We start from the raw sequence: 27,083 nt of genomic DNA on the forward strand, positions 1-27,083 counted from the left end.
AATATCAATCTTAAAAAAAAAAAAAAAAAAGCGGCCAGGCCTGGAGGCAGGCCATCTGGCTCCGACGTCTGGCCTCTGCACGTGGACGGGAGTGTCTTCCACTGAGAGCAAAGGTGACAGGCCCAGGAGCTGGCACCGAGCGTCACTGTTGGCCGGAGACAGCATGCGTGGGTGTCATCACCCTGCCTGTGGAGAAGAGGCGGGGCTGGAGGTCAGGCAGGCGGGTGAATGAGCACCGGCAGGTGCGGTGCTCCCGAGAGCAGGGGCATCCTCTGCACTCTCCTCCCTGTGCCAGCAGCACGTTATGTATACCCATGAGACAAAAGTCATTCCACCTTTGCAGGAGGCCAGGACGGGCCCCGGGGGCCAGCGACTTCCTGAGCCATGCCAAGGTGATGAACAGCACCCAGACAAGGCAGCTGGAACAGGGCTATCACGCCCGTGGTGGGCTTCAGGACTCAGCGCCCTGGCTGCCCGTCACTGACCCAAGCGTAAGAGAGAGATCTTCCCTTGTCTCCAAATGGCCACAATGGCCAGCCCAATCCAGGAGCCTGGGACTCCGGGCTCCCACATGGGTGCAGAGGCTCACGCACCCAGCCTCTTCCTCCTTCGCAGAAGCCTTGGCAGGGAGCTGGAGCAGCCAGGACTCGGACTGGCCTACATGGAGGACACTGGTGTCATGGGTGGCAGCTTAGCGGGCCTGGACCAGACTTCCGGAACACATGTGGAGCATGTGTGAGCCCATAACGGCCTGGGTCCTCAGCCCGGGGGCAGCCGAGACCCTGCTGGGGAGCATCCACATGGCACCGGTCACCCCAGAATCCAGCTCCGGGTCACAGGGCCTCACAGAGCTGGCACTTCCCTGCTGGGTGTGTCCACAGGGAAAGGAGAAGCCCTTCTGGCTCCTGGCAAAGCAGAGCCCAGGTCACACTCATTTGCATTCTTTAGTTTAGGTTAACGGCCTGGAAGGAGGCCTGGTGACCAGAGTCGTAAACATACATGTTGGAAAAGCAGAGCATCAGAGAGCGGTCCAGGGTCCAGGACTGCCATCCACGCCGCCCGGGGGCAGCAGGAGCCCAGCACCGGCATGCCCCAGGCCTGTACTGCGGCCAGCAGGAGTGGGAGTTGGGGATGGAGCCCAGTCACTCCGATGCAGGACGCAGGCATGCTAACCCGTGTCCCTAACCGCTGGACTCTGGCACTGCGTCAGCAGCAGGACACACACAGTCAACCCTCTCAGAGGAGAGCAGCGGGGGGACGGACCCCGCACCCGCATGGGAGACCCCTCCCTAGGAGGCAGGTGCCTGATGGGCAGTGGGCCGACAGGGGCGGGACGAGCTCGGCAGCCCACCTTCAGGGATCCGGGACCTGCACAGCAGGGCTGCTGGCATGTGGAAGGGTACTGGGTACCTGGAGCGCCGACAGGGGCGGGACGGGCTCAGCAGCCCACCTTCAGGGATCCGGGACCTGCACAGCAGGGCTGCTGGCGTGTGGAGGGGCACCGGGTACCTGGAGGATGGACTTGGGGTCAGCTTTGAAGTTCTTTTAAAGATGCTTTTTAAAAAAAGACAGATTCACAGAAAGAATGAGAGACAGAGAATCTTCCATTCACTGGCTCACTCCCCAAACAGCCAGAGCTGAGCTGGTGCAAAGCCAGGAGCCAGGAGCTCCATCTTGGTCTCCCACGTGGGTGTAGGGCCCCAAGCACTTGGGCCGTCCTCTGCTGATTTCCCAGGCCACAAGCAGGGAGCTGAATGAGAAGTGGGGCAGCAGGAATTCCCATATGGGGTGCAGGCACTGCACTGCAGGGTTAGGGGTATCATGCCATAGCGCCAGCCCCAAATTCTGTAATCTTCATGAAGTGAAAATGGTGCTGGAGAGGCCCACGAGTGGACGGAGACATGCGGGACTCTGGTCGGAGGACACCATGAGAGGCAGTGCCCACTCTTGACCAGCTTACACGGGGAGCCAAGCAGTCTGCTGGGGATCTCCCTACCGCAGCCCCGGTTCTCAGCTCAGCGCCAACAGCACCCAGTGGTCAGCGGGGCTGAGCAGTGATGCCCTGAGGGTTGGGTGTGTGTTCTGCCAGCCCCCAGAGCCCCCGGGCAACGGCGACAGTCTCCCAGGAGCCTAGAAACCCAACACTGCTGGCCAGAAGTGGCTGTGGCGGGAACCCTGCATGTTCTCCACTGCCCTGGGAAACAGTGGGGCTGAGATTGGTGCCCGAAGCCGCAGCTTGCTCCCTGCGCCTGGACGAGGACAGCAGCAAGGGGCTGCCTCAGGCCCCTCCAGCCCAGGACCAGGCTCACCCTTGCCTCCCAGGTCGGGATTGGGCTAAGACCCACGCCTCCCCTGGCTATGCCAGGATGTGACGGGGCTTGCCCCTGCCTCCCAGGCTGACACCAGGCTCACCCATGGCTCCCGGGCCGGACCAAGCTAGGTCCCATGCAGCCTCAGGACGTGTCTGGGCTCGCCCCTGGCTCCCAGGCCACCCGAGGCTGCCCCAGGACGTGACCAGGCTCGGTGCCTGGCAGCCCCAGGCAGGGACCGGGCTAGATCCTATGCAGCCCCAGGCCGCCCCAGGACGTGACCGGGCTCACCCCTGCCTCCCAGGCCGACACCGGGCTGGCCCCTGGCTCCTGGGCCGGGACTGGACTCGCCCCAGGCGGTCCCAGGCAGGGACCGGGCTAGGTTCCATGCAGCCCCTGGCCGCTCCAGGACGTGACCGGGCTCGCCCCTGGCTCCCAGGCTCACACCGGGCTGGCCCCTGGCTCCTGGGACTGGGCTAGGTCCCAGGCAGCCGCTGGCCGCCCCAGGCCGACACCGGGCTCGCCCCTGGCCGCCCCAGGCCACGCCCCGGCTCCCCCCCGGCTGCCGTCCACCTCTTCCCCGTAGGCAGCGAGAACCCTGTACCAGCCCGGGTGCGCCCACCTCGGACCACGCCTCCCCACCTGCAGCTCGGCCCCGAGCCACACCTGGGCGGGGCTCCCGCCGGCGCAGCCAATCAGCGGCCCGCGAGCGGCGGCGCCTGCGCGCTGGCGGGCCCCTCCTCCCCGGGCCGGCGCTGACGCTCGCGCCGACGCGCCGGACGTCGGGCACGTTGACGCCGGCGACGCGCCGCCGGGCCCGCTCCTCCTGCGCTCTCGGCCAGTGTCCGGCCGACGGGCGGCGGGCCCCGGGGCCGCGGCGCGGGGCGGGCGCGAGCTGCCTGGGTCGGCCCCCGGAGCCTCGTCGCCCGCTGCCGCCGGCGAGCAAGGTGAGGCGCGGGGCCGCCGGTGCGGGCGCCCGGCTGCGGGGCGCGGGGAGCCGGGTGCGGGCCGCGGAGCCCCGCGCTCGGGCCGGCCATGGGGGCTGCGCGCTCGGACGCGCGGGCGCCTTCCCGGCTCGGAGCGCTTGGAGGTCACGGAGCGGCGCCACCGGGCTCGTCCTCGGCCGGGAGCCGGTGTCACCGGGCCCCGAGGTCCTGCGGCGGACACCTAACAGCTTCTCACCTTTCGCTCTTCCTCCGTTCCAGGCTGGCCCTCTTTTCCATTGTGGAATTTCCACACCCCCCACCCGCCGCCTCCGCCTCCTCCTCCTTGGGGCTGTACGTCCAGAAAACACCTCTCCCAACCCTTCCCGGAGCCCGGTTCCCGAGAGTGCTGGCCAAATGCAGCCCAAGAATTCGGGGAGCGCGGCCGCCCGTGTTCCCCGGGAGATGCGGGATGCGCTCTGGGACTTGTCCTGCTCGCCGTGCGCGCCGCCTCCACCTCTTCCTCCTCCTGCTCCGCTTTGCCTGCGAAGTGCACTGCCTCTTTTTGCCTTTCTCTCTCCCCAGCCGGAAAACAGGAAAAAGTAATCCTAATGATAAAAACGAGGGAACAGAAGCGCAGTTGGGGCTCAACACCGAGAAAGGGGTCCGCAGGTGCTCAGCCGTCGTGACGGCTGCAGGTTCCTGCCGGTGTGGGTCGTGCCGCCCCCTGACGCCTCTGGGTCTTTGCTTCTTAGATGATGTGCGAGGTGATGCCGACCATCAACGAGGCCGAAGGCCCCCCGGGCGGCGCTGGCAGCCACGGGGCTGGCTCCCCTTCCCAGCCGGACGCCGAGTCCCATTTCGAGCAGCTGATGGTCTCCATGCTGGAAGAGAGGGACCGTCTGCTGGACACGCTGCGGGAAACGCAGGAAACGCTGGCGCTCACCCAGGGCAAGCTGAACGAGGTTGGCCACGAGCGGGACTCACTGCAGAGACAGCTCAGCACGGCCCTCCCGCAGGTACAGCCACCCGGGGCCTTCGGGATGTCTGGGGGCTGCAGGCTGCGTGCCCACCATTTAGGAAAGGACAGGGTCTGATGTTTGTGGTCACATGCAGTGTGCCTGGCCGGAGGGGGGGGTGGCTGGTTGGAACTCCGCAGCCCCGGGGTGGGGGAGCACTCCATTGCTCTGGGGCACATCTTGGGGAATGTGCCAAAGTGCCTTCCAGGCCGTTCTTACACTCCAGCCTGGAGCTTCCAGCTGCTCAGCAGGGCTGGCCTTGCCCGTGTTCGCTGGGTCATGCCTCTTTGGGGAGCCGGGAGACAGGGAGGCCGTGGAGGGGAGTGAGAGTCTCAGGGCAAGTGTTACGTGTGTGGAGTGCAGGGCAGGCACCCAGGGCAGCATGGAGGACGGTTGCCATGTGGGTGCCACTTCACTGGTCCCCAGCTGGTGCTTTCGTGTGTCGGCCGCTCTGTGCGCTGCACGCCACAGGCCGCTCTGCGCGCTGCACGCCACAATGTGTTTCTTCGCTGTAGTCGTTCTGAGAGACAGGTAAGCTGTCCTCAGCGACAGTGCCTGTGGGGTGTTGGAATCATTAGGTTTTTCGAATCACCAGGTTGATTGCCCGTCAGGTTTTAATGCCAGCAGGTGTTCAGGAATTGGCCCGCTTGTCTCCTAATAGCATTTGTGACTTTTTGGTAGTTTGTGGTTGTTGTGTCTGTTTTTGTGTCATTTAAGGGACATGTGGAGCAGTGGGTCGTTACTGCTCCTGTGCTTGCTAAGGCCATTATTGGGAAGGGAGCATGGGGCACGGAGCATGGTCGTGGGGCTCGGGGCATGGTCATGGGACACAGGGCACAGTCGTGGGGCATGGAGCACAGTCATAGGGTACGGGTCACAGTCATAGGACACAGGGCACAGTCAGGGGCACGGTCATGGGACACGCACAGTCGTGGGGCACGGGACACAGTCGTGGAGCACAGGGCATAGTCATGGGACGCGGGCACAGTCGTGGGACACAGGACACAGTCGTGGGACACGGGGAACAGTCGTGGGACACGGGGAACAGTCGTGGGACACTGGGCACAGTCGTGGAGCACAGGGCACAGTCGTGGGACACGGGGAACAGTTGTGGGACACAGGGCACAGTCGTGGAGCACAGGGCACAGTCGTGGGACACAGGGCACAGTCATGGGACACGGGGAACAGTCGTGGGACACAGGGCACAGTCGTGGGACACGAGGAACAGTCGTGGGACAGAGGGCACAGTCATGGGGCATGTGGCATGGTCATGGGGCACGTGATACAGTTGTGGGACACAGGGCACAGTCGAGCATGTGGCACTGTCCTGGGACACGGGCAGTCATGGGCACAGCTAGCCTGCGGCGGCAGCCCTGTGGGAACCAGCCCATGAACCTGTTCCTTCTTTCCTGGAATCTGGCGTCTTCGGCGACTGTGACCAGATGAGCAAGTCAGAGTGTGTGGTGGATAACCTCGCCGACACAGCGCCGGGCAGGAAGTGTGTCTTGGCGAACTCGTCACAAAGTGAACGCAGTTGCTCAGGTGCCACGCATCCGGAAGCTGTGTATCGCCAGGGCCGTGGCGTGGGTCCCGTCCCCACCTGCCACGCTGGGCTGCGGGGCGTGGGTCCCGTCCCCACCTGCCACGCTGGGCTGCAGGGCGTGAGAGGCCCACTGGCTGCGGGCTCTACCCTCATTGATCTGGTGATACTGTCCTGTGAGTGCGTTGTCATAGCGTGTCTGTTCTCGTGGGAGGGGACAGTCCTGGGAGGGCTGGTTATGGGAGCCTGCTGGTTTTGGGAGCAGGTTAGATGTTGCAGGAGTGGGTTAGTTATGGGAGTGGGTTAGTTATCATGGTGGCATGATCTAGTTGCTGCTGTGGGTGTGGGTTGGTTATGGGAACAGGTTAGGGGTCACGCGAGTGGGTTGGTTAGAGGAGGAGTGGTTATGGAGCAGCAGAAGAGGAACAGACCTGGGATTCCTGGAGCCACCTCCCACCTCCTCCCAGGGGCCGCCACCTGTGCCTGCGCAGTGACAACAGCCTGTTGGTTTGTCTCTTGATTCTCTCCATCTGTATTCTGTCCCCACGGCCGCCCCGGTCACCCACGCTCTGTCCCCACGGCCGCCCCGGTCGCCCACGCTCTGTCCCCACGGCCGCCCCGGTCGCCCACGCTCTGTCCCCACGGCCGCCCCGGTCGCCCACGCTCTGTCCCCACGGCCGCCCCGGTCGCCCACGCTCTGTCCCCGAGGGCCTTCCCGGTCGCCCACGCTCTGGCCTGGAGGTGAGGCACGGTGTTGGGTGTGCAGTACGCAGTGTCCCCCTCTGTGGTCCCTGCGCACGTTCAGGTCTGTGTGCAGATGCGTGTCTGTTGGAGGCCCACTGATGGGAAGGACTGCGGAGTGAAGCCCTGTCTCTGTCCCTGCCTGGTTGATGGACCCTGCCAGTGTGGGGCACTTGTGCCGGTCCATACCCCCGTGCCAGCGTGTAGTGTCATTGTCGGCGGGTTGGGTGGCTGTTGGTGGTACACACGCAGGAGCAGAGCTTGCCCGCTGTGCCGCCCGGCCTTTGGTCTGTTGCCCGTTTGTCGCTGTAGTGGACGTGAGGACACGTGTGTGAGAACACATTGGTGGTCATGTCGTGTGTGTGTGCCTGCCTTGTGGCCTTTCCACGCAGTGTGGTGCGGCTGGCCAGTCCCTCCGGGGCTGCGGAGGAAGTCTGCCGGGCCGAGTTCCCCGGGACAGCCCGACTGCTCTGCTGGTGACAGAGCTATGTCTCACTTTTTTCTGTTTTCTTTTTTTAAAGAGATTTCTATTTTGAAGGCAGAGCTGGAGAGGGACACAGGCAGGGAGATGTCGTTTATGCGATGGTTCGCTCCCCAAGTGACTGCGGTTGCCAGAGCTAGGTCTGCCTGAAGCCAGGAGCCGTGACCTCCACCGCAGTCTCCATGCAGGTGAGGGGCTGTTAGGTGAGGCGCTAACCTGGAGCACCAGGGCCTGCTGCAATAGCCTAGTGGCTAAATCCCCACCTTGCACGCACCCACATCCGTTATGAGCACTGGTTCATGTTCCGGCTACTCCACTTGCGCTCCAGCTCCCTGCTTGTGGCCTGGGAGAGAAGTCGAGGACGGCCCAGTTCTTAGGGCCCTGAACCCGTCGGGGAGGCCCGGAAGGAGCTCCCGGCTCCTGGCTTTGATTGGTTCTCTCTGACTGTTGTGGACACTTTGGGAGTGGACAGAGATCTTTCTCTGTGTCTTTGTATATCTGCTGTTCCAATAAAAACAAAATACATCTTTAAGAAAAACAAACAAAGGGAGGAAAGCGGACCTCAGGACTCTGAGCAGCAGTCCGCTGCGATGCTGGCGCTGCGGCGAGGCCTGGCCAGCCGGGCCACAGCCCCGACCCTCAAAGCTTGGTGTTGTGTGCCGTCTGAGGCTGACGTGTTCATGCTGGGAGGCACGGGCTGTGTCTTGTGTATGTGTGTGATAATTTTGACAGTTTTAAGTGTTACTCAGAAGGTGAGGAGGTGGTTGGTCCTTGGGGGGCTTCTGGAGGTGGAAGGTGGGACAGGAACGTTTCTGTGTCTGGAAGAGCACGCTTACCCGCTGCCCGCCGAGCTGCCCGTCTTCCTGTGGTCTTGGGAAGGGGGGTGGTTTTGTGACGTCCGCCCGAGGTCCCCGTGAGGGAAGCAGGTCCTGGAGGAGGGGTCACTCTGTTGGCTGATAGATGGGTCGGGGAGCAGGGAGAGTGGCTTCGGCTCGTGGGCCTGAGCTGGCTGCCTCCCGTCCCATTTCACTCCTCAGAGGCCTCCAGCTCCAGGTCAGGGTTGCCACAGGGCGCGGATGCCTCACGCCTCCTGCAGTTACCTTCCGCTGGCCGCCCGGGCTCGGAGCCCTCTCCCGTCTAATGCATCCCCCTCACGGGCCGGAGAACGCCCACCCAGCACCGGTGTCCCCGCGGCTTCAGCCTTGCTCTGAGCAGCTGGCTTCTTGGCACAAGAGTCCACTGCAGGGGTGTTCTGATGCCGAGGCCAGACCAACGCCCTCAGGCTGTGGTCCCCGAGAGAGCCTGACGTGTCCGAGGCCAGCATGAGGTGGAAGGACGTGCCGCTCGCTGACAGTGACGTCACTGCTGGGCCTTCCACACAGCAGGTGCCGCAGCCGGCCCAGGGAGCCAGCTGTGCCTGGCCTGGGGAGGCTCCCTGGGCCCCCAGCGTAGCCCACCCCAGGGTCTGTATTCATGTACCCGGAGCCGGTCAGCCCAGTGCCGTGTGTGGATCGGGCTGCAGCGTGCTGGTCTGTTCCTGGACTGCCCCTGCTCCTCGTGGAGATCCGTGGTCACTGGGGCTGTAACTGCCCTGAGAGCTGCTCGCGTAACTCCCTTTTGAGCTCGAGTTTCCCTTCATGTTGGCGCTCTGCGTTTTCAGATAAACCGTAGGACCCAGTTGGCAACATCTTTCAAAAATGTGCTGGGATTTTATTTAGTGTTGCGCTAACCTGTGGACCAGTGTGGGGAGGAAGTGACACCTTGCTTATATTAGCTTTCTAATATATGAACATAAAGTCACTTTATCTAATACTTTGTCCTTTATACAGGGTGTATACCTTTAATTATATTTGTTAACGGATATCTGGTGTTTTTGATGTCATTATAACTTACGTCTTTAAGCTACACATTGGTATTGATTGATTTATAGAGATAGAACTGATTCGCTTATTGATTGTTTATTTGAAAGGCAGAGTGGCAGAGGGAGGGGGAGGTCGCTGATGTTGTGGTTCCCCTGCCAGACGGCCAGGGCTGGTCCAAGCCAGTGACGCTGCGCCTGGTCTGCTGCGTGCCTGGCCGGGTCCACGCACAGCCCCGGCTGTCCTCCGCTGCCTCTCAGACGCCTGAGCTGGGGGCTGGGACTCAGGTTGGCACTCCTGTGTGGGATTTCAGGGTCCCGTGACGGGTTCCTCGGTCGTGCCACCATGGTGGTCCAGAGCTGACCCATGCACATTTGGGGTTTCCTCCTGTGCCTCACTGCCCTGGGGGGACGGGGTGGGAGTGACTGGGTGTCCCCCAGTACTCAGCTACAGTCCTCCTGTGCCTCACTGCCCTGGGGGGACGGGGTGGGAGTGACTGGGTGACCCCCAGTACTCAGCTACAGTCCTCCTGTGCCTCACTGCCCTGGGGGGACGGGGTGGGAGTGACTGGGTGTCCCCCAGTACTCAGCTACAGTCCTCCTGTGCCTCACTGCCCTGGGGGGACGGGGTGGGAGTGACTGGGTGTCCGCCAGTACTCAGCTACAGTCCTCCTGTGCCTCACTGCCCTGGGGGGGACGGGGTGGGAGTGACTGGGTGTCCCCCAGTACTCAGCTACAGTCCTCCTGTGCCTCACTGCCCTGGGGGGGACGGGGTGGGAGTGACTGGGTGTCCCCCAGTACTCAGAGTCCTCCTGTGCCTCACTGCCCTGGGGGGGACGGGGTGGGAGTGACTGGGTGTCCCCCAGCACTCAGAGTCCTCCTGTGCCTCACTGCCAGGAGCTTCTTCTGGTTCTCCCACGTGGGAGAATCCTTGGGAAGGCTTTGAGCTGTCCTCAGCTGCTTTCCCAGGCCACAAGCAGGGAGCTGGATGGGAAGCAGGGCTGCCAGGATTAGAACCAGCACCCATATGGGATCCCAGTGCTTTCAAGGTAAGGACTTTAGCCCCTAGGCTACCACACTGGGCCCCAATTTAGAAATTTTTAAAAACATTTTGAAAGGTAGAGAGAGAGAGAGTGTGTCTCGTGTGCCAACCCACTGCCCCAGTGTCTGGCAGTTGAGGCTGGGCTGAGCCAAACATGGAAGTCAGGAGCTCCATACAGTCCCCCCGGGTGTGCAGGTGCAGTAGCAGGAACCTGGGTAGGAAGTAGGAGAAACTTGAACCAGGCCTCAGACTGTCTAGGTGGGAGAGCCCCTCGCGGCCTACCGGCTTGGAGCTTAGAACCCAGTGCCTCCAACATTTTTTTGAGTGCCGATTGATGTCGTAAAAGGAAAATTCCACATTCAGTCTCATGTGACAAGTTGCTGTGAAACACAGGTATACTAGAAATACTGTGTAAATTACCTTCAGGCAATATGTAGAAGGTGTAAGTGGAAGATAAGTGGTGTGTTCTATCTCTAAGCCGTGATGTAAACAGTTCCAGGTCTGGGAATGGGGGCTGCGTCCTAACTAGGAAACAGTTGTAGTCTCCCGTGGCACTAGTGTGGGCTGGGACTGGATGCACCAGGCCAGCCCAGACCCCAACACCGTCTGGTGTCCTGGAGAACCAGGATAGATGTGGGACTGACTAGGCTAGGTCTCAACCCCCTACTGAGCCATGTGTGAGCTGTATGTGGGTATGGACGAGCCGTGGCTGGGCTGAAACATCCAACAAGAACCAGAATGGGTTGAAAGCCAGCCAAGAAAAGCCACTGTTCCTGCTAGGACAGGAGGTGAACTGAGTAGGGCTGGCTCATGGACCCCCTGGTATGCGCAAAATCTGGCATTGGGAGGGGTTCTGATGGAGGAGCCTGGGCAACTCCTCTGGCAGGACACAGTCCCTGCAGGTAAGCGCAAGAAGCATGATAGGAAACAGCCCAGAACAGGCCATGGAAAGTTTCCCACTGGCATACATTTGGCATGGGTCGGGGGCAGACCAGGCTGAATCAGTTCATGTCATCCACTGGCAAATCCGGACACCAGAACAGAGTGTGGGTCGAGCCAGGTTTGGTCGTGACAAAACCCAGTGCACAATATGGAATGCCAGGGTGAGGTTGCCTGTACTGGATTTGACTGCAGCGCCCAACCAGCACGCGTGAGATCCAGGAATGGAGGGGACAGAGCTGGCAGGGGGATTAAGGGGCTGGTCCCCTTGCCAGACAGCCACTCCCACTGGAGAGCGTGGGCTGGGATGGGGACAGACCAGACTAAGCAGGGCTATAACACCTGTGCCGCATGTGGACTAGATCAGGGAAAAGCCAGGCTGGGCTGATTATTCCTACTGGTGCAAGCATAAATTAGAGTGGGTGAGGGTTGTTTGGGCTTAGCCACAGCATCAGCTGGCAGAAGCTGGCACTGGGGGCTAATTCTGTCAAGTCAAACCACAGAACTACCTGGAGAGTGCGTAAACCGGGATTGAGAGAGACCTGGGAGGGAAAAAGTGGGTTCCCCTCTCTTGGGTTACTGCTCCGCGGGAGGGTATGAAAACTAGGTTAGGGGCTGGGGCGGCTAGACAGAGAGGCACTCAACAACATCCGTGAGGGCTGGATAGTTGAGCTGGTTAGATGGAACTAAGCTTTAATACTCATTGACAAGTACAAGAGCCAAATGGGATGTGGGACAGACTGGACTAGTCTGCTGTACATACTGGCAAACCAGGGTAGGGGGCGGGCCTGGTGGGGGTTATTGTGGGTTGCTCCGACTAGGCTGCAGCTTCCAGTGGTTGATGTGAGGGCCAAGTATGTGCTGGGCAGAACTAGGCTGGACTGCAACACCCATTGGTTCCAGTGGAAGTCGGGACTGAAACCAGAACCAACCCAGCGATTGCAACCACCAGCTGATCGTGGAGATGGACTGTGCCCGGCCCTGTACTTGCTAGAACATACAAGAATCTGTTCAGGGAACACCTCAAAGTTTCTTTGGAGATCTCCCCAGTCGAACTGCTGGACTCAGAACCCTAGCCAAGAAAAGACAGAAGAAAGAACAAGTCAATCAACCACCTCAGCTATATGTTGGCAGTGAAATACTGGACAAATGAAGACTCTATGATGGACTATGTCAATCAGTGGATTCTTCAACGACTTCATTGTGCTTGGAGTGGCGAAAATGGCAGCGATTCATAGCTGATGAACTATCAAAACCACTTGAGCAAGGATCTCAGAGCATGCCCCACATCCGGGACCTGGGGTGGGTGGGAGACTGGGTGGGGCTCCTCCCTCAATATCCCCCTTTACCTCAGATACAAGAAGGAAACAATATGGACATAATAGACTTACCCACCTCCCTATAGCCCCTGAACCTTTTTACCGTAACTAACTATGTAAAGATTGTCAACAATATAAATAAAAAATTTAAAAAAAGAAAATGAAAAAAAAACCAAACAAAACCAGTTCCAGATCTGAAAGAACCTGGAGCTGGGCACCCCCGTCCCCTAGAGCCTGGAGCCGGGCCCCCCAGTGCCCCGGACCCAGAACCTCCAGTGCCGCCCAGAGCTGGGTCCCTCAGACCCCCCAGATCCAGGCCCCTCCAGTGCCCCCTGGAGCCGGGTCCCTCAGCCCCCCCAGATCCAGGCCCCTCCAGTGCCCCTGGAGCCGTGCCTCTCCAGTGCCCCTGGAGCTGAGCCCCCCCAGTGCTCCCAGAGCCAAGCCCCCAGCCCCCCTGGAGCCGTGACCCTCAGTGCCCCCGGAGCCGCCCCCCAGCGCCGCCAGAGCCGGGGCCCCCCAGTGCCCAGCCCTTGGAGGAGGCGGGCCCCCCCAGTGCCCAGCCCTTGGAGGAGGCGGGCCCCCCCAGTGCCCAGCCCTTGGAGGAGGCGGGCCCCCCCAGTGCCCAGCCCTTGGAGGAGGTGGACTGAAGTGGCAGGTTCCCTCCTTGCTGGCAGGTGCGCTCACACTCACCCCTGGTTCCAGTCTCTGCCGCAGCCCAGGTGCCTTTGCCTGAGACCGCGGGCTGTGCCGGAGTCCAGCTCCAGCCGAGAGTTCGGAGCTCGAGAAGGGTGCATGAGACAGGCGTAGAAAGAAGAAGAGAGAAAGAAAGGAGAGACGGACCACTAGGATTCCTTGATGATTGTGGACCTTGCGAGAAAGCTGTCCGCTTTATTTATACAGAAGCAGTACAAGGTTTTCTTTTAGGGGCATTTTGACATAGCTTCAGGGGGGCACAATTTACAACTTCTTGAGAAATGATTGAGGAAGGATTCCATATTCCTTGCTTATCTTGGTTTGCCAGTCTTCATCCGCTCTCCTCAGGTCTGGGCTCTAACCTAGGCGCCGCCTGTGACAACCAGACCCCTACCTTGAATTATGTATGGGTTAGTAAGTCGTGGGTCTTGGTCTATGGGGATTACGGGCCATTGGCACTAAAGGCCATTAGGTCAGCAGGCTCACACAGTTTGTTATCTGAACAAATAAAGCAAGAGTTATAACGGCGGAAAGAATTGTAATTAGCAGTGAGTCAAGTTTACTCCATTTATGTTTCAATTCTGCAATGGACAAGTGAGTGTTTCCAAAGACAATTCTACAAATTGTTTCACCTTAAGACAGGGCATTATCCATTCCAACGTTGCAGCCAAGAATTTCTCAGTAGACAACACATCTTATTCAGTAATACGCTCTTACTACAATTCTTATTCTACAACTATCCATCACTTAATGTGAGGAATACATCAAAAGAGAAAAAAACAAAGATCTAAGACAAAAGGTTCCAAACATTAAGTTCCTCTACAACTGCAGGTTCTACAACCTCATAAGTGATCAAACAGTAATCAAAAGTATATCTTTGTGATGTTAGTGAAATCAGCCTATACTTCCTCTAGTTAGAAATTATGAAAGCAGCTAAAGCAACTACAGTTTCTATGTTCTAAAGAGTTGCAAGAACAGGCTAACCCTTAAGGTCACAGTAACTATATTTTTTGCCTTAGCAGGATAGCCTTTAGGGTCCCAGTAACAGGATAGCCTTTAGGGTCACAGTAACAAAATAACTTTTAGGGTCCCAGTAACAAGATAGCTTTTAGGGTCCCAGTAGCTATATTTTTTGTCATGGCAGTTTTAACCCATACTCCCATCATTTCCATTAATTTGTAAAATTCTTATCAAGCCATTTCCCAGAAAGCATGCTAAATGTCCGGGCCAGATTTTATGGCAATGGGTAGGTACACAATAAGGTGTCTGGAAACAGCATGGGCTTGATTGCACTCCTGTGTGCAGTTAAAGGCCCACTCACCAGGACATTATCAGTAACATTAACTCTCAAGCTCATATTACTTGCCAAAGCCATCTCACAGGGGCAAACAATGCCTCAATAGATTACAGGATTCTTAGTGGGGTGCTTGAGTGTTCATGCAAAAGGGTGGTGAGACTGCATCAAGGTGGTCAGAGAGAAATCCGCCGGGCCCTGCCAAACAGCTGGAAGCTCCCTGGGCCCTGCCATGCAGGGAGCTGTTCTCTTCACACCTTCGTGCCATCCACACCTACTGCATGGACCCTGGCAGGGCTGTCTTCACCCCCTCCGACTTGTCAGTGTGCGTCTTCAATTAGATGTCGGCATTGTCACCACGTAGAGGTGATATTTATTTAGACTTGTCTTCCTAGTTACCTTTGTAAAAGTGAATTATTTTGTTTGATTCAAAAGGCAGGGAGATGAGGAGGGGCAGAAAGCTCTTTCATTAGCCTGGTCACTTCACAAGAGGCCCCAGGAGCAGGATCCATGTGGGTCTGCAGTGGGGGGCAGGGATCCCAGGGCCGCCCCGTCTTCCAGTGCCTCTCCGGCTGCACCAGCAGACAGCAGGAAAGAGCTGGGCCGGTACTGCAAGCAGCACCTTGATCCCGGCGCCGGGTGGCAGGTGGTGGCTCGGCCCGCGGGCCTCGGTGCTGGCCCCGTCTACCCTGCGGCTGCCCATCGCCTCGGGTTTCTGCTGGAGGTTAGCTGTGTGCCTTTTCTGTCTCAGTTCAGTGCAGGGGGACTGATCCTTCTGCGCTCGGCCCTGCCTGCGTGTGCGTCATCGCTTCCTTCTGCGTGGTGTCCCGACCCCCTTCTCTTCCTGGAGGGATCAGCCTTGGGTGCTGCCGTCCTCGGTCAGGCAGCCCAGGCCTCCTCCCCGCGGCTCTCCCTGTGGGTGGCACTGGAGCCGGACTCCACTGCACGGAGACAGCGGGGCCCATGCGCGTCGTCCTCATCTGGTGCGTTGCAGAGGGTGCTGGCCGGGCGCTGGCGTTCGGACGGCCCTTGGCCCCGGCCCCTTCTTGGGAGCTTCTGGCTCAGTGGTGATGCTCTTCCTTTTGTCAGGTACATTGTGGAGGGTGACAGCTGCCTGTAGGCCACCTCCATGCGTCTGTCTGCCGGTGAAATGTCACACGTGGGTGATGCTGTTTTTCTGTGTGTGTGTGTGTTTTTGGTTTATTTTTATTGAAAGGCAGGTTTACAGCCAGACACAGAGAAGATCTTCATCCACTGGTTCACTCCCTGAACGGGTGCAACAGCCAGAGCTGAGCTGGTATGAAGCCAGGAGTCAGGAGCCTCTTTGAGCTCTCCCACGTGGGTGCAGGACCCTGTCGGGGAATCTCCGAACCCGCGTAAGAAAACCCGACGCTGAGTGACTGTGTAGGAACTCTTTATTCCATCAGGCAGCATGCAAACAGGAAAGCTGTCTGCTCCTTCTTTCTCTCTACTCTGTCTGCCCTCTGCTCCAGGACCCAACCTGCTTATATATAACACCTAGCCAATCAGCTAAAAGGTCACCCCTGCACGTGGGAAGCGACCAATCAGCTAAAAGGTCACCCCGCAGGCAGGACACGCAGCCACGCCCCAAGGGGAAGACACTTTCTGAACTTGCTTACACTGTCCTCGTCAGGGCGTTGGTCTGCGGTGCTGTGCTAGACAGCCCCATAGATCGTTAGGCGCTCTCAACAGGACCCTAGGACTGGGACCATCCTCTGCTGCTCTCCCAGGCACAGTAGGAGAGAGCTGGATGGGAAGGGAGCAGCCAGGACTAGAACCAGTGCGTGAATGGGATGCTGGCACTGTAGGGGAGGATTACCTTGTTGAGCCACTACACTGGCTCCACTCCCTCTTTTTTCGTGTGACATATTTATTCGTTTTATTTGAGAGGCCACTTCCATCTGCTGGGCCACTTCCTAAGTGGCCTTGACGGGTAGAATTGGACCAAGCTGAAGCCAAGTGTGGGGAACCCCTTCAAGCGGCCCTCGAGCTTGGGTCATCTTCACCCACTTTCCCTGGTCGTTAGCGGGAGATGGAGGCAGAGTGGCGGGGAATCCCGTGCACTGTCATCTGCCAGCTGGGCCACGTGCCCCAGGGCTGGCCCTCAGTAGCTCAGTGGTGCCGTCTGCCAGCAGAGCCAAGGTGTCCGCCTGCGGATTTGGTTTTGGGCAGCCCACTTGGGGCTGCCGTTGTGACCAGCGCCAGGTTCCATATCCCAGGGCAGCTCAGGTGGGGTGGTCTTGAAGACGACCCGGGGACTCCGGAGCTGGTATGCCTGTGTGAGATGTGGCCCCGTGTCACAGAGAGGCTGAGGTGGCCCAGTGTGAGGTGTGGCCCCGTGTCACAGAGAGGCTGAGGTGGCCCAGTGTGAGGTGTGGCCCCGTGTCACAGAGAGGCTGAGGTGGCCCAGTGTGAGGTGTTGCCCCGTGTCACAGAGAGGCTGAGGTGGCCCAGTGTGAGGTGTGGCCCCGTGTCACAGAGAGGCTGAGCTGGCCAAATGTGAGGTGTGGCCCCGTGTCACAGAGAAGCTGAGGTGGCCCAGTGTGAGGTGTGGCCCCGTGTCACAGAGAGGCTGAGCTGGCCAAATGTGAGGTGTGGCCCCGTGTCACAGAGAAGCTGAGGTGGCCCAGTGTGAGGTGTGGCCCCGTGTCACAGAGAGGCTGAGCTGGTGGCCCAGTGTGAAGTGTGGCCCCGTGTCACAGTGAGGCTGAGCTGGCCCAGTGTGAGGTGTGGCCCCGTGTCACAGAGAAGCTGAGGTGGCCCAGTGTGAGGTGTGGCCCCATGTCACAGAGAGGCTGAGCTGGTGGCCCAGTGTGAAGTGTGGCCCCGTGTCACAGAGAGGCTGACCTGGTGGCCCAGTGTGAGGTGTGGCCCCGTGTCACAGAGAGGCTGAGCTGGCCCAGTGTGAGGTGTGGCCCCGTGTCACAGAGAGGCTAAGCTGGTGGCCCAGTGTGAGGTGTGGCCCCGTGTCACAGAGAGGCTGAGCTGGTGGCCCAGTGTGAGGTGTGGCCCCGTGTCACAGAGAGGCTGAGCTGGTGGCCCAGTGTGAAGTGTGGCCCTGTGTCACAGAGAGGCTGAGCTGGTGGCCCAGTGTGAAGTGTGGCCCCGTGTCACAGAGAGGCTGAGCTGGTGGCCCAGGGTGAAGTGTGGCCCCGTGTCACAGAGAGGCTGAGCTGGTGGCCCAGTGTGAAGTGTGGCCCCGTGTCACAGGGAGGCTGAGCTGGTGGCCCAGTGTGAAGTGTGGCCCCGTGTCACAGTGAGGCTGAGCTGGCCCAGTGTGAGGTGTGGCCCCGTGTCACAGTGAGGCTGAGCTGGTGGCCCAGTGTGAGGTGTGGCCCCGTGTCACAGAGAGGCTGAGGTGGCCCAGTTTGAGGTGTGGCCCCGTGTCAGAGGCTGAGCTGGTGTTCCTGTATGAAGTGTGGCCCCATGTCACAGAGAGGCTGAGCTGGCCCAGTGTGAGGTGTGGCCCCGTGTCACAGAGACGCTGAGGTGGCCCAGTGTGAGGTGTGGTCCCGTGTCACAGAGAGGCTGAGCTGGCCCATTGTGAAGTGTGGCCCCGTGTCACAGAGAGGCTGAGGTGGCCCAGTGTGAAGTGTGGCCCCGTGTCACAGAGAGGCTGAGCTGGTGGCCCAGTGTGAAGTGTGGCCCCGTGTCACAGAGAGGCTGAGCTGGCCCAGTGTGAGGTGTGGCCCCGTGTCACAGAGAGGCTGAGCTGGTGGCCCAGGGTGAAGTGTGGCCCCGTGTCACAGAGAGGCTGAGCTGGTGTTCCCATATGAAGTGTGGCCCCATGTCACAGAGAGGCTGAGCTGGCCCAGTGTGAGGTGTTGCCCCGTGTCACAGAGAGGCTGAGCTGGTGGCCCAGTGTGAAGTGTGGCCCCGTGTCACAGAGAGGCTGAGCTGGCCCAGTGTGAAGTGTGGCCCCGTGTCACAGAGAGGCTGAGCTGGTGGCCCAGTGTGAAGTGTGGCCCCGTGTCACAGAGAGGCTGAGGTGGCCCAATGTGAGGTGTGGCCCCGTGTCACAGAGAGGCTGACCTGGTGGCCCAGTGTGAAGTGTGGCCCCATGTCACAGAGAGGATGAGTTGGCCCCGTGTGAGGTGTGGCCCCGTGTCACAGAGAGGCTGAGCTGGTGGCCCAGTTGAAGTGTGGCTCCGTGTCACAGTGAGGCTGAGGTGGCCCAGTGTGAGGTGTGGCCCCGTGTCACAGAGAGGCTGAACTGGTGTTCCCATATGAAGTGTGGCCCAGTGTGAGGTGTGGCCCCGTGTCACAGAGACGCTGAGGTGGCCCAGTGTGAAGTGTGGCCCCGTGTCACAGAGAGGCTGAGCTGGTGGCCCAGTGTGAAGTGTGGTCCCGTGTCACAGTGAGGCTGAGGTGGCCCAGTGTGAGGTGTGGCCCCGTGTGACAGAGAGGCTGAGGTGGCCCAGTGTGAGGTGTGGCCCCGTGTCACAGAGAGGCTGAGGTGGCCCAGTGTGAAGTGTGGCCCCGTGTCACAGTGAGGCTGAGCTGGCCCAGTGTGAAGTGTCGCCCCGTGTCACAGAGAGGCTGAGCTGGTGTTCCCATATGAAGTGTGGCCCCGTGTCACAGAGAGGCTGAGCTGGTGGCCCAGTGTGAGGTGTGGCCCCGTGTCACAGTGAGGCTGAGCTGGCCCAGTGTGAGGTGTTGCCCCGTGTCACAGAAAGGCTGAGCTGGCCCAGTGTGAGGTGTGGCCCCGTGTCACAGAGAGGCTGAGCTGGTGGCCCAGTGTGAGGTGTGGCCCCGTGTCACAGTGAGGCTGAGATGGCCCAGTGTGAGGTGTGGCCCCGTGTCACAGAGAGGCTGAACTGGTGTTCCCATATGAAGTGTGGCCCAGTGTGAGGTGTGGCCCCGTGTCACAGAGACGCTGAGGTGGCCCAGTGTGAAGTGTGGCCCCGTGTCACAGTGAGGCTGAGCTGGCCCAGTGTGAAGTGTCGCCCCGTGTCTCAGAGAGGCTGAGCTGGTGGCCCAGTGTGAGGTGTGGCCCCGTGTCACAGAGAGGCTGAGCTGGCCCAGTGTGAGGTGTGGCCCCGTGTCACAGAGAGGCTGAGCTGGTGTTCCCATATGAAGTGTGGCCCCGTGTCACAGTGAGGCTGAGGTGGCCCAGTGTGAAGTGTGGCCCCGTGTCACAGAGACGCTGAGCTGGCCCAGTGTGAGGTGTTGCCCCGTGTCACAGAGAGGCTGAGCTGGCCCAGTGTGAGGTGTGGCCCCGTGTCACAGAGAGGCTGAGATGGCCCAGTGTGAGGTGTGGCCCCGTGTCACAGAGAGGCTGAGCTGGCCCAGTGTGAGGTGTGGCCCCGTGTCACAGTGAGGCTGAGCTGGCCCAGTGTGAGGTGTTGCCCCGTGTCACAGTGAGGCTGAGCTGGCCCAGTGTGAGGTGTGGCCCCGTGTCACAGTGAGGCTGAGCTGGCCCAGTGTGAGGTGTTGCCCCGTGTCACAGTGAGGCTGAGCTGGCCCAGTGTGAGGTGTTGCCCCGTGTCACAGAGAGGCTGAGCTGGTGGCCCAGTGTGAGGTGTTGCCCCGTGTCACAGAAAGGCTAATCCGTCCTCCCTCCCTCCTTTCCTTCCTCACTGGCTGGTGTGCCCCAGATGCCCCCAGCAGCTGGGTCGGGCCGGAACCTGAAGCCCAGCTGTGTCTTTCCCCCTGGGTGGAGTCATCCTTTGCTGGGACTCAGGGTGTGTGTGATCAAGGAGTTGGAGTGTTGGGGAGCCTGCACTTGAACCTGGGCACTGCAGTGTGAGATGAATTGTCTCTGGCTTTACCTACTCTGGTCAGCATTCCACTTTGCCCTCATTTCTGCATCTTTGACCTACAGCAAGCAGTCAGCCATGTGTGAATGCCTGTTCTAGCTTCCCAGGGGTGTCGGTGAAGACAGGGTGCTTAATGAGGGCTCACCTGCCCACTCCGTGTCCGAAGGCTTGCCCTGGGCAGTGTGGACACATTGTGTTGGGCTGGGATGGGGGGCGGCTGGGAGGAGCCCGTGTGAGAATGTTCTCCGAAGGAGGCTCTCCTCCAGGGGGCAGCTGTGGGCAGTTGGGAAGCTGTGGGCAGCTGTGGGCAGCTGTGGGCAGCTGGGGCAGGTGGCTGTGGAGGCGGGTTCTGGCAAGGCTAGTTGTTTTTGATTATTGTAGTTCTTTTTAATGTTCGTTGCAGAGGTGAGAGGGTTACACACCCTTGCGTGCCAGCAGCTAGGGAAGGGGTGGGGAGGGAAGGGGTCTCCTCCGTGGGTGGCCCTCAGCTTGCTGCACAGTTGTCCTGGTCCTAATCCTAACCCTCTTTGATGGATGTTCACTGCTGGCCTGAGGCCCTCCTGGCAGGGCCATGGCAGTGCCCCTCACCAGAGCCCTCACCTCAGGGCCATGGCCGTGCCCCTCACCAGAGCCCTCCCCTCAGGGCCATGGCAGTGCCCCCCACCAGAGGCCCTCCCCTCGGGCCATGGCAGTGCCCCCCACCAGAGGCCCTCCCCTCGGGCCATGGCAGTGTCCTGTCCCATCCCCCCGCATCTGATGGCTTCACTGTCTAGGAGGCGACTGTTTTTCTGTCCTCACAGGGACTCCTCTTTGTTCTTTGTGTTCTCCAGTAGTCCTCAGAGCCCCCGGCCTGTCCTTAGTTTGCAGTGCACTGTGGTGGCGGGGTGGGTTGCCCTCACCTGGCAGTGTGCCCAGCATGGTGACCTCCACCTGCCACCCACCCTCTGTGGTGCGGGACAGAGCCGTTGGTTCAGTGAGAGTACTGTTGGAGCCACAGGGAAGACATGACAAGGAGTGCTTGGCTTTTCATGTTTGCAAACACTTCAAGTTTATTTGAAAAGAGAGAGCAGTATCTTTCATCCCCTGGTCCATAAAGAGAGAGAGAGAGAGAGAGAGAGAGAGAGAGAGAGAGAGAAAGAGAAAGAGAAAGAGAAAGAGAAAGAGAGAGGATATATGAGAATGAATGTGAATGAATGTTCAGTTTCTTTCATCCTGGCTGGCACAGGTTTAAGCAGCAGCCTGGAGCTTCATTTGGGTCTCCTCCATGGGGAGAGGTGCCCCAGGATCTCCTCCGTGGGGAGCAGGTGCCCCAGGGCCTCCTCCATGGGGAAAGGTGCCCCAGGGTCTCCTCTGTGGAGAGCAGGTGCCCCAGGGCCTCCTCATGGGGAGAGGTGCCCCAGGGTCTCCTCCGTGGGGAGCAGGTGCCCCAGGGCCTCCTCCGTGGGGAGCAGGTGCCCCAGGGTCTCCTTTGTGGAGAGCAGGTGCCCCAGGGCCTCCTCGTGGGGAGAGGTGCCCCAGGGCCTCCTCGTGGGGAGAGGTGCCCCAGGGTCTCCTCTGTGGAGAGCAGGTGCCCCACGGCCTCCTCCGTGGGGAGCAGGTGCCCCAGGGTCTCCCACAGTACAGTAGCAGGAAGCTGCAACTGAAAGGAGGCACAAACCTTGAACCTGAGGATGGAAGATCTTTCTCTGTTCTCCTGTTTGTTTATCTGACTTTCCAATAATAAATAAATAAACCTTAAAAAATGTATTTTGGTGTGAAAAAATTTTGAGGTCTGTGCATAGTATTTTTTGTAATGCTCATTTGCACGAGCTGCTTAAAGACCTACTGTGAATACGTAATTTCAGGATGCTGTCGTTGCTTTTGTAACATGAGCAGTGATGTGTCCAGTGCCCAGTGCGTGGCAGGCACTGTCCTAGGTGCTGAATGCTCCCACTGTGATCAGGGTTATGCAGCTCACATATTTCATGGTTGTGTAAGGAAGGAGAGCTGGGAGGGGAAAGGGCTGTACAGTTAAGTGCAGGGGGCATGGCTGTGGGCATCTGTGCTGTCTCTGTGTTGTGTGGGCAGAACTTGGCCTTCCTGGTGCCGCTGCACCACGGTCTCCCTCCTCAGCTGCCTGGGCCCTTTCGGCACTGCACCGCCTCTGGCGCGTGTGCCGTGCTGTGAGCTCTCCCTCGAGCAGGTGTGACTTTGCTGACTCAGCATTGGCCGGGCTCAGCTTGCACTCCAGGAGCTGTAATCAGGTGGGTCAGGCACCCTCTAAGCAGTGCCCCATGCCAGGCCACCTCCTTGTGGCCTGCTGCTGAGGGCTCGATCCTGGCCCCTTCCTGCTGCGGTGGTGTGGCGCAGCCACCATCCCCTGCCGCCGCCTTCGCTACCTGCTCATGCAGAACCCAGGATCCCGCGGGCTTCCTTTCATTTGGAACACTTCCTTCTTCTTCCTGTCGGGTGGAAGCCTGGCCTGGGAGCCACCTGTCCCGTCTTCCCGGGCTAGCCGCCTGGCTGCTGCCGAGTCCCCGTCTTGGAGCGCTGCTGAACGGGGGCAACCTTTCCTGCCGTGGCCCCTGCGACTCTTGTCCTGGGATGGCCTGCGTGGCGTGTGCTGCTCCGCTGGAGGATGTGCAGTTCCCAGCCACGCTCTGACCCTGCCAGGCAGGTTCTTCTGCTGGGGAGGGGCATGTGGCGGGTCCCCTGTAGTGCACGTGTTGTTTTATTGCTCACATGGCTGAAAGAGTTAATGATACCAGCATTCCTGAAGTAAATGCCCTCCGTGTGGGGGCCTCGTGTCACTTCCTTCCGCTTCCCAGCCTCCCCCTGCCCCAGCGCCATGGCCGTGGTGGACGCATGTGGTCCCCTCCCAACCTCCCCCTGCCCCAGCGCCATGGCCGTGGTGGACGCACATGGTCCCCTCCCAACCTCCCCCTGCCCCAGCGCCATGGCCGTGGTGGACGCACGTGGTCCCCTCCCAACCTCCCCCTGCCCCAGCGCCATGGCCGTGGTGGACGCACGTGGTCCCCTCCCAACCTCCCCCTGCCCTAGCGCCATGGCCGTGGTGGACGCACGTGGTCCCCGGGCTCCCAGTGGCCTCTGGTTCCTAGTTGCCTGTACCTCCATGTCCCCTGGCCGTGAACCACGACTCTGCAGCTCTTACTGTCCCTGCGAGCGTCTCCTGCTTCTCTCTCCGTCTGGCTTCGTGTTTCTGTCCTGGCCGTGGCCCCTCAGCCGCGTGCTTCCTTGGCTGGGATCCTGCCTGTGGCTGTAGGCCCCGTCGGCTCCGAGTTCTGCCCTGAGCCCACTTCGTACGTCTTCTCAGGCTGCTGCTGTGAGTGGGGTCGAGTTGCGACCGTTGGGCCAGATGTGCTGGGGTCACGGGTTGGCTTCTGGTGGGTCTGCAAGGCACACAGCTGGGAGAAGGGGTGCCGCAGAGGGCAGAGCCCAGCTTCGTGCCGTGTGTTACTGTCAGCTAAAGCTCGTTTCCCCTTAATGCGTCCTGCACGACAGCCTTGATTTCAGCTGTTTAGGCAGCAGCTGCAGCACTCGGTGTCCTGGCCGGCGTTGTGGCATTGGCCGCTGAGGATGCTGCCAGCAGCACTGGCTTCCTCTGAGGGACAGTTCACTTGTGACCCAGCGAGAGGTGGGCCGTGCTTGGGTCCCTGCAGCCAGCTCTGGCTTGGCGAAGCCCTGACTCGTGACTGGGAGTGAGCCAGCGTGTGGGACAACTGTCTTCCTCCTCCCCTCCTCCCCTCACCTCTACCTTTCAAAAACAAATAAACAAAACAAATCTTTTAAAAAAGATTTATTTATCTGTTTATTGGAAAGGCAGATATACAGAGAAGGGGAAGACAGGAAGATCTTCTCTCCGATAATTCATTCCCCAAGTGGCTATAACTGCCAGAGCTGAGCCGGGCCAAAGATAGGAGCCAGGAGCTTCCTCCGGGTCTCCCAGGTGGGTGCAGAGTCCCAAGGCTTTGGGCCGTCCTCAACTGCTTTCCCAGGCCACAAGCAGGGAGCTGAGTGGGATGTGTGACTGCTGGGATTAGAACCGGCGCCCACATGGGATCCCAGCATGTTCAAGGCGAAGACTTCAGCTGCTAGGCTACCACACCAAGCCCGACAAAGCAAATCTTTAAAAAAAATTAGTATACTGTTTTCTAGTAATCAAAGTTTTGAATGCGATTTTAGGGTTTCTTAGCAATTTCTTAGAATAAATAACATCTTAAGAATATGTAGTTAGAATAATGGAATTTTTATTAGATTTATTTATTATTTGAAAATCAGGGTTAGGGAAGGAGAGAGCGAGCTTGCATTCTCTGGTTGCCCAGTGGCTACCACAGCCAGTACTGAGCCTGTCAGAAGCCAGGGACCAGGAGCCAGGAGCTGCTTCTGGGGCCCCAGTGTAGGCGCAGGGCCCAAGCCCTTGGGGCATTGCCTGCTGCCTTCACAGGCACATTAGCAGGGAGCTGCATGGAAGGAACTCCTGCGTGGGGTGGCAGCTTTACCCACCGTGTCGTGATGCCAGCCCCAGAGTGACGGGTGGTAAAGCTGCTGCGTGTAGTGGACCTGCCAGGTGGGATGACTCCTGATTGGATGGAGTTGGCTTCATTTGTTCTGGAAATTAACTTTAGGGTTGGCAGTTTTCTTCCTCAGGTTTGCTCTTTTTGTTTGTTTTTCAAGTTTGCTTTTTAATGTTTTTTGAACTACATGATACAATTACGTGGCTCAAAAGGGCAAACTATTTTTTTTAAATTTTTTTTTAAGATCTATTTATTTTATTACAAAGTCAGATATACAGAGAGGAGGAGAGACAGAGAGGAAGATCTTCCATCCGATGATTCACTCCCCAAGTGACCGCAACAGCCGGTGCGCGCCGATCCGAAGCCGGGAACCCGGAACCTTTTCCGGGGTCTGCCACACGGATGCAGGGTCCCAAATCTTTGGGCCGTCCTCGAGTGCCTTCCCAGGTCACAAGCAGGGAGCTGGATGGGAAGTGGAGTTGCTGGGATTAGAACCGGCGCCCATATGGGATCCCGGGGCGTTCAAGGCGAGGACTTTAGCCGCTATGCCACGCTGCCGGGCCCAAAAGGGCAAACTGTATAACAACACTCAGAAATGTTGCCCTCAGCCTGGTCCCAGCCACTCTGTTGGCATGGATTGGTGATGGCAGGGCTGGTGTGCCTGGAGCAGTACCTGGTGGTGTGGGTCAGGTGGGCAGGGCTGGTGTGTCTGGAGCAGTACCTGGTGGTGTGGGTCAGGTGGGCAGGGCTGGTGTGCCTGGAGCAATACCTGGTGGTGTGGGTCAGGTGGGCAGGGCTGGTGTGTCTGGAGCAGTACCTGGTGGTGTGGGTCGGTGATGGCAGGGCTGGTGTGCCTGGAGTAGTACCTGGTGGTGTGGGTCGGTGATGGCAGGGCTGGTGTGCCTGGAGCAGTACCTGTCTGTCTGTTGCCTGGGACCATGCAGTGACAGCCCTTTCCTGGCTCAGAAATGAGGCTTAGCTGGAGCTTTGCAGGGCAGGCTAATGCTGAATTAGAGAAGTGGACAAAATGTTTCCACTTGTAGGGTCCCCCCTCCACTGTAGCTGAAAGTAAGCACTTGGCCAAGTCCTGCGGGCTTGGGGTTGGCGGCCTTCCTGACAGGGCGGGCTTGGGCTTGGCGGCCCTCTTGGCAGTGCGGGCTTGGGGTTGGAGGCCCTCTTGGCAGTGCGGGCTTGGGGTTGGAGGCCCTCTTGGCAGGGCGGGCTTGGGGTTGGAGGCCCTCTTGGCAGGGCGGGCTTGGGGTTGGAGGCCCTCTTGGCAGTGCGGGCTTGGGGTTGGAGGCCCTCTTGGCAGTGCAGGCTTGGGGTTGGAGGCGGTAGTCTTGATTGTGTCTTTCATTCTTACTTGGAGGAAGACATTTCATTTTGCTCCAGAAATAAATGCGGGAGCTTGAAGCACAGCCTACATTTCCAAGTTTTCCTGCTACGCGAGTGGCCAGTCCTCCCTCTCAGCACGTGGGTTAAGCCTCTGCCAGGACTGGAGGGTTGATTCCAAATGGGACGTGGCTGCAGTTGCTGCGTCAGGGATCCAGAAAGCTGAGGCTGAGCAGTGATCGCTCTTACGATCTGAAGGCGCTATGCAGAAGGCCGAGAGTGGGGCTGGTGTGGGGTATAGTGAGCCGTGCTGGGTCCTACGTGGGCACTGGTTCCAGTCCTGGCTGCTGCACCTCCGACCTGTGAAAGTAGCAGAAGTGGGTCCAGGGGCTTGGCCACCTGCCGCCATGTGGGAACCCTGGCTGGAGCTCCAGGCTCGCGCGTGCCCAGCCCCGGCAGCGGTGGCCTCTAGGGAGTGACCAGTGGCCGGCAGCCCCAGTCACGGCGGCCTCTGGGGAGTGACAGTGGCCGGAGATCCCTTTGGATTGCTGAGTCAGCCGGGACTTTGTCTTTCAGGAGGCTAGCTGTCTTCTCCCTCCTCCTTGGAGATCTGTGTGCTGTGCTGGTGTTGGCTGAGTCGGACAGATGTGTGCTGCTGGTGGGGTCCCTTTGAACAGCCCGAGGGGTATTTTCATGCATGTTAAAACGTGACGACTCCACTTATTCCTGGATTTGAAGCTCAGTGGGTGCAAGGAGGCTAAAGAAGCCTGCCTTCTCGGGCTGGATTTGCCGCTGTGGGGCTTGTACCGCCGCCCAGGGGTGTGTTCAACCAGAGAGAGACTGTTGGCGTCCGTCACCGTGGGGAGCCATTTACAGAAACTTGGACCGTGTGTCCTCTGCCCCTCGCTGCACCTCGCCGTGCCTTAGGTCGGTCCCGTGTGCCTTTCCACACGTGTCCCTCCCTGCTGCCCCCACGCACACGTGCAGGTCAGGGTGGTAGTCCTGTGTCGCCTCCCGAGTGCCTTTCCACGCGTGTCCCTCCCTGCTGCCCCCACGCACACGTGCAGGTCAGGGCGGTAGTCCTGTGTCGCCTCCCGTGTGCCTTTCCACACGTGCCCCTCCCTGCTGCCCCCACGCACACGTGCAGGTCAGGGTGGTAGTCCTGTGTCGCCTCCCTTCCTCGCTGTGATTCAGCGAGTCTGTGGACATTAGGGACTGTCCCCAGGCTGCTGTGCCGAGGCCCGTCAAGCCGCCCGGCAGAGAAGCTGCATGGAGGCCCAAGCTGGGCGAGGGGCTGCA

At 59.5% G+C, this 27,083-nt stretch overlaps 1 protein-coding gene across 1 annotated transcript in view; it reads left to right on the forward strand.

The window, feature by feature from the left end:
* Positions 1-3,095: 3,095 nt before the first annotated feature.
* The window catches only part of PPFIA1 (PTPRF interacting protein alpha 1), a 101,366-nt gene continuing 77,378 nt past the window's right edge, over positions 3,096-27,083 (forward strand). The window contains exons 1-2 of the mRNA XM_058662692.1: positions 3,096-3,256; positions 3,988-4,251. Of these exons, the coding sequence (XP_058518675.1) occupies positions 3,988-4,251 (264 nt within the window). The 5' untranslated portion in view covers positions 3,096-3,256. The remainder of the gene's footprint in view (positions 3,257-3,987; positions 4,252-27,083) is intronic.

This window comes from Ochotona princeps, chromosome 4 (assembly GCF_030435755.1).
Source record: "Ochotona princeps isolate mOchPri1 chromosome 4, mOchPri1.hap1, whole genome shotgun sequence".
NCBI classification, from domain to species: domain Eukaryota; kingdom Metazoa; phylum Chordata; class Mammalia; order Lagomorpha; family Ochotonidae; genus Ochotona; species Ochotona princeps.